General features: G+C 34.0%; 1 protein-coding gene across 1 annotated transcript in view; it reads left to right on the forward strand.

Moving 5' to 3' along the window:
* Positions 1-2832, forward strand: part of LOC113232294 — a 12491-nt gene extending 9659 nt beyond the window's left edge. Inside the window, exons 3-5 of the mRNA XM_026466966.1 lie at positions 74-264; positions 2643-2660; positions 2806-2832. Coding sequence (XP_026322751.1) covers positions 74-264; positions 2643-2660; positions 2806-2832 — 236 coding nt within the window. The remainder of the gene's footprint in view (positions 1-73; positions 265-2642; positions 2661-2805) is intronic.
* The last annotated feature ends 3417 nt before the right edge of the window (positions 2833-6249 follow it).

Below are 6249 nucleotides of genomic sequence, written 5' to 3' on the forward strand. Positions count from 1 at the left end.
GTCTGTGTCTGTGTCTTTGTCTGTGCCTGTGTCTATGTACATAAATAACGTTAATTATGCTTTTTGTAAACAGTATTCCACAAGAACTATGAGCCTGAAGTTCGCGTGACACGCGGCTGTGGCTGGAAGCGTTTCTACCGCGATTGCTATAAAGCCGACAACGAAGACCACCTCGAGACCGTGTGCCAGTGCTTCTCCGATGACTGCAATTCTTCAAAGCAAAATTCGAGTTGTTTTAGTATTATCGCAATTGCGTTTTGTATGGTATGTCATTTGTCAATAAATATTTTCTAAAACCTTATTGTTTTGACTACTGGTGGAAAACACTTACTTTTGACGTTGACATGCGGGGCGGCGACTAAAAAAGTGATCGGCGACTCGGCGATATTTAGGCTATGTTTGAAATAGGAAAACGCGATTTTAGGCTACTTAATAAAATATCTAGGGAATTACAAATTTTATTGGGGATTTTGTGGAAAATGGAGTTGTAAACTAACTCATTTAAGGGTTTGACTATTTCTACGTGTAGGGAAAAGAGAGTTAGTTCTCTTTTAAGATTATTGTAAATGTTTAACGTTCGTAATTGATGCCGGCAGTACGAATTTCTAAATACGATCGCAATTGTAGACAGGTACACTTCCTAATAAAAGTTACGCGATAACTTTGTGAACTATTTAAAAAAAAATTGAGAACTGTTTTTGATGATACTCATTAATTATTGAAATCAGTTACCGAATTAATTCATTTCTACATTCTACTGACCGGGTTATATTGATAACAGTGCTGCTGTGATAGACCTGGTGTACACAGATGCTGTGTTGGAAATATATCGCACGTGACAACTAACACAGTATTATCTCAAAAATGGCGTCATGTTATATTTTATCTCAAAATTGCGTTATATTAATAATTTTCCGCCAAAATTTCGCTATATTGATGTGTCATTCATATACGATTTAATTTCAAAGTGACAGGACAATACTGTCGCTTTGAAACTAAATAGGTAATATTAATATAAATTAAAGCCATTTTAAGATAATACTATGTTAGTTGTCATGTGCGATATAATATTTGTTATTAAACGATTTAAAAAAAGGAGTTTCTCAATTCGACGGTACTTTTTTTTCCGCAAAACTAAAAAAATTATTAGTATTTATTTGGTCTGTGGGCATTGGGAACAGATTTTGATGATTCTTTTTTTGTTGGAAAGAAGGTACTTCAGTACTTGTCCCATTTAAATGTGTAGAAAATATTCTATCTCTAAGGTTGGCAAACTAGGGTATGAATCCGGTTTCGAGCACTTTCCGGTAACCGATTTCAATAACACTTGGTAAATTGTTGTAATTCCACGAATTTGCCACCCTTAGAGGTGGAATATTTTATTCAAATTTAAATGGGACCAATACTAAGGTATCCCCTTTCCGACAAAAGGAGAGAATCGTCAAAATCTATAACCTCGTACAAGGCCAACGTTCAATAAATTAACTGCTGTGATGATTTATTAAAATATACGTGCCTGTTGGGTACCACATCCGAGTAAGATTTACTAATCCAAATGTTCTGAAACAATTCTAACGGCATTGTTACTAGAACTCGATCTAGAGCAACGAAATCTTGTTATTTACATCATTCATAATTTATCTAAAAGTTAATCATTCGTTCAGATTAATTTATTAATCCATTCTTATAATCATAATCTTAAAATTCCCTAAATTTTAAAACTACCGTATTCAAAGTGAAATTGAATGGACATACTATGTTTAAAATACATGAATTTTAATTAAGAAGGTTTTTTTATAATAATAATAACCCTGTGTCGCGGGTGCCATGGACACACACATAGACAACCACAAATTACACCCAAACTCACGAGAGAAATAAATGTAGGCCATACAAATATTTCTCCCGGCCCGGGAATCGAACCTGGGACCTCTGCGTGGTAAATTAAGAAGGTATTCATGATTATTAATGGTACCACTAAAATGTGAAACTGGTTCAGAAATTTGTGGAATATATGTTTTTATTTTTGTTACTTTTGGTGTCAAAAGAGATTTCTTTTTGATCTCAGTGATCTGAAACTGCTAAGTACAAATTAGTTTACTGAGAAAATGAGATAGTAAAACAAATTTTCATAAGGATTCACGAAAAATTGGATTCAAACAGATTTAATATCAAATTAAAAGCAAAGTTCAATTTTCCAAGTCACAAGGAGTTCCAAAAAGGGACTTGGGATCACAAAATAGAGAATATGTTCGGAAATTATTTTCGGTAATGTTAAAAGTATTACCTTTTTTCGTGTAGTTGTTTTTCAAAAGAGGTTATTTTAAATTTTGAAACAAATTGAGTGGAGTGAGTGGGACTTTTTAGCAAAAATGGACATAAATAGAACTTCTAATTTAATAATATACCAGTAATGAATAAAAATTTATAATTTATTGTACAATGTGATCCTTCCCAACAGATAAAAACTGTGAATTCAAAAAATATAAAGGAACGTACGAATGTGTAAGTTCAGCCATCAATGAGATATTATCATGTGCTACTAGTCTCTGACTCGCTACTGTGACTCGCTAGGTCTTCTTTGAAGAAGTTTATTATCTATTTATGCCTATGTAATAATTGATGACCTTTGTTTATTTCAGACGATCATTACGACTAAGGACGAGCCAATACAAGACGTTTGCACTTAGTTATCAAAGTGTGGTTTGCGAAAGTCTTCCATAAAATACGTTTCTCTATTTTTCATAGTCTTTGCTTGATTCGCAATTTCGCTACCCTGAAATAAAGAATATGTTTGTATTTACAGATAAAAATCCAGTCCTCATCAAATAACTCATAGTCTCAAGAAGAAATGCGTCCGTAGACCAGTGTTATTGAAGCTGAATTGTAATAAATATCAATTCATGTAAAACTTACTTTTTCCCATTAAACTTCCCCATTGCGATTTTTTTGGGTTAATAAAATGAATGAATAAAAATAACGTCATTTACCTTAACATATTGATATAATACTTTCAGCTTAAACGACATCTTTCTTCATGTAATAAAATCATTGATTTCAGGCCATTGCCCATAAGATAATGATGTTAGTGACAAGAGAAAACCTCAAAACTTTGTTAGTACAATTGCAATTACTTTCGAAATATTGATTAATACTTATAATTAAAATTACAAAAATTAAAACAAGAAAATTATGATAATGCACAAATCATTATTTAGTTTGATCAGTCTTTACCAAAAACTTTAAAATTGTGCAGTCAAAATGATGAGCAAACTCTTCAGGATACCATTGCCATTATCACGCACTCGCTTTAGCAGAGGCAACACCTTTTTTCGCTCAAATGGCATAAAAGTCTCGGCAAACATGACGTACTCCAATACCGCGGAAGTCCCAGTAGCATCCTGAAGATTTACTAGATAAAATAATTAATTAATGCTAGTATTAATTTCTATTTGATATTCGCCGTGCATATATCCTAACCATTCAAATATGTCGTGGTATTCATTAGAGATGTAATCGTAGTTTTGAGTACCGATAATTCTAAGTAATAGATTAATTACATTAAGCTCACTACACGAATCGCGGCTTAAAACCGTTGGCGAAGATCCATCTGCTATTATAAATTCTATTATACAAAAATTTCGTTTACACTCCACTTTCAAAAGACACATGCCAAGAACGTTGATATAGCTACCCGAATACCCTTTCAATGGGCATTGTTAATTTTTTTATCAAATTCTCTATTTCAAAATCCATTTCGAGGAATAAGTTTGCTCATTAATATTTTCTATATATTTGTCAATGTTACGTTGATATTTTTCAAAGAATAATATTGACCTTTATTTGACATTCAATGACTCTATATCAGTGGCTCTATAATGTTTTGTCCGTGCGTAATGCAAAGCAAAAACACAAAAAAGAATTAAATATCACTTCACATTTGTAAACATGACTTTACTATCTTTGCAACTTTTAATTTAGCTGCCGGGAGACAAAATATCAAATATAACACAGCTATGGAATACAGAAAGTGCTTTGTTCATACCTACGAGAATGGTTCAATAAATAACCCAAACAAGATCTTTGTTCATATTAAGTGGTGTCGTGAAGTAAACGTGAGATACCTACTTCAAAGTTTACGCTATTTATTGTTATGAAGATCAGTTATATAATAATTTGTCTTTCTTTTCACTTTTAGTACTACTGTGGAATTTCCGAGGTAATAATGTTCTATTAGTTTTGTAGCCAACCGGAGATTTGGTGAACTGTTTCAAAGTGAAAATTATGAAATATGAGCAAAAACTCAAACGCACAGTCAAGCTGCGCAATATTAGTACCTATATTAAATGAGGTATGAATTCAACTGTTTGATTTGTATGATTGTAAATTTACCTATTGCATATAAAGCTAATAATAATATGTTTTCAGCATCCAAGTGAATCAAAAGACAGTGAATTAGAAAAACTGCTATTCTAACCTAGTATCAGCATAACAGCAAAAAAGAAAACATGGAGAGTTTGTGTAGTCCCCAATACGTCTCCGACTTGCAGATTACTTGTAAAGTTTATTTAGTTATATCATTTTCTTGTGCTATGAAGCATTCTTATAACAAATATCTTGTAGGTTGCATTAAGTAGTATCCAATCTACTTTTTAGATACACGCTGCAAAACAGTGTGAAGTAAAAATTGTTGACAAGAGTACAAATTATAGAATAAGGGAAACAACAAGTGCTAGGACGACAGCTGAAATACTTTCTTCTCGAGAAGTTTCTTGAACAGTTACTCCTTCTTTGTTTGGTTCTACACCCGAAATGGAAGAATGAAAATTTTTCAATATGGCAAATCTAAGGTGGCCTCTATACAAAACCTAAGTTTGCCGAATCTCTGCAACTATTACACCTGGGGTCTTCTGTGATATTTAAGAATGAATTGACACGATCATATCAATTATCCTGCTCTCTCCCACCTAATGAAACGTAATTAAAAAAACAATTCCGACATAGAAACTACAACTAGCAAACAGTTACAAACGTGTATATAGCCTTCGCGGGCCGCTTTAGCGCACAACATTATAATACATAAAGCTACAAGTTTACTCTCACTGATATATATAGAACGCATACTTCACGATATGCTGGAAAAAAGATATTTATATTGTTCTACGCGGATAGGTTCCCAGCGCAACGCACAACATTATATGTGTATATAAAGTTACATCAGAGCCTTCGCGGGCCGATTACCTGAGCTTAGATTAGCTCGATTTATTACCACTCACTGATGTAAACATTTAGGCAATTGTTTACAAAGAAAGAATAGATATCGCTTAATGATTTGCGGGAATAGTGGTCGGAAGGATTCATTGAGTACGACAAAAATCGGATATCTTGGAATAGCGCTCCGCAACAAGTAGGACAGAGGCTGCTCGGCCAAAGCGTCAGAGGTAGCGTACATGGCTCTCAAAAGCAAATTGTCAAGGATCTTGGCCAGGTTGTGCCAGAACAGTGTTCTGATATGACGAAATCAAGATGACCGCCATTCAAAATTGACTTTTCTGAATCTTTGCAACTATCAATGATGTACCTACGAGTGGTTTCTTCTGAGATATTTTAGAATAGGAATTTACGCGATCTACCAACTGCCCTGCAGATTCTGACTTCTTGACAATAGGACTGTGTTACAAACTCCTTTGTACATTTTATACGTTCTTTTCTGGTTGTCATGGTGACGCTTAGAATAATAACGCATAGAATGATAGTTTCATATCAAACGAACTGTCATAAGTGAGGCAAAAACCAAATTCATGTAGGCGTTAGCAACTTGTAACTACGCTCGTCGGCACGCACATAAATATACAAATAATGATGCCATGGAATAACATTTCCCTCAAAAGTGGGGAAATTGTATCTTGCTTAACTCATCATTAAGTTATAGGTGCCTACAGATTTGCCCGACATTGTCGATCAGGTGCTTACAGATGTGCTCGATTTTGACGATCGACAATGTCGATCGTTACTGTCGATCGACAATATCGATCAGGTGCCTACAGATATGCTCGGTTTTGTCGATGAAAAACGAATTACACTTACTTAATTACACTTATTTGTAAATCCAAGATGGCGGACACGATTTTTCAAAAAATGCTATATGGGTATCCTTTTCGAGGTATTTGGGGATGCTCATTACGAATATGGTACTCATTTCTAAATCCAAGATGGCGGGCACGATTTTTCGAATAATGGCAAGTTGGG

The sequence above is a fragment of the Hyposmocoma kahamanoa genome, unplaced genomic scaffold (genome assembly GCF_003589595.1).
Source record: "Hyposmocoma kahamanoa isolate Upper Pololo Valley unplaced genomic scaffold, ASM358959v1 68, whole genome shotgun sequence".
Taxonomy (NCBI): domain Eukaryota; kingdom Metazoa; phylum Arthropoda; class Insecta; order Lepidoptera; family Cosmopterigidae; genus Hyposmocoma; species Hyposmocoma kahamanoa.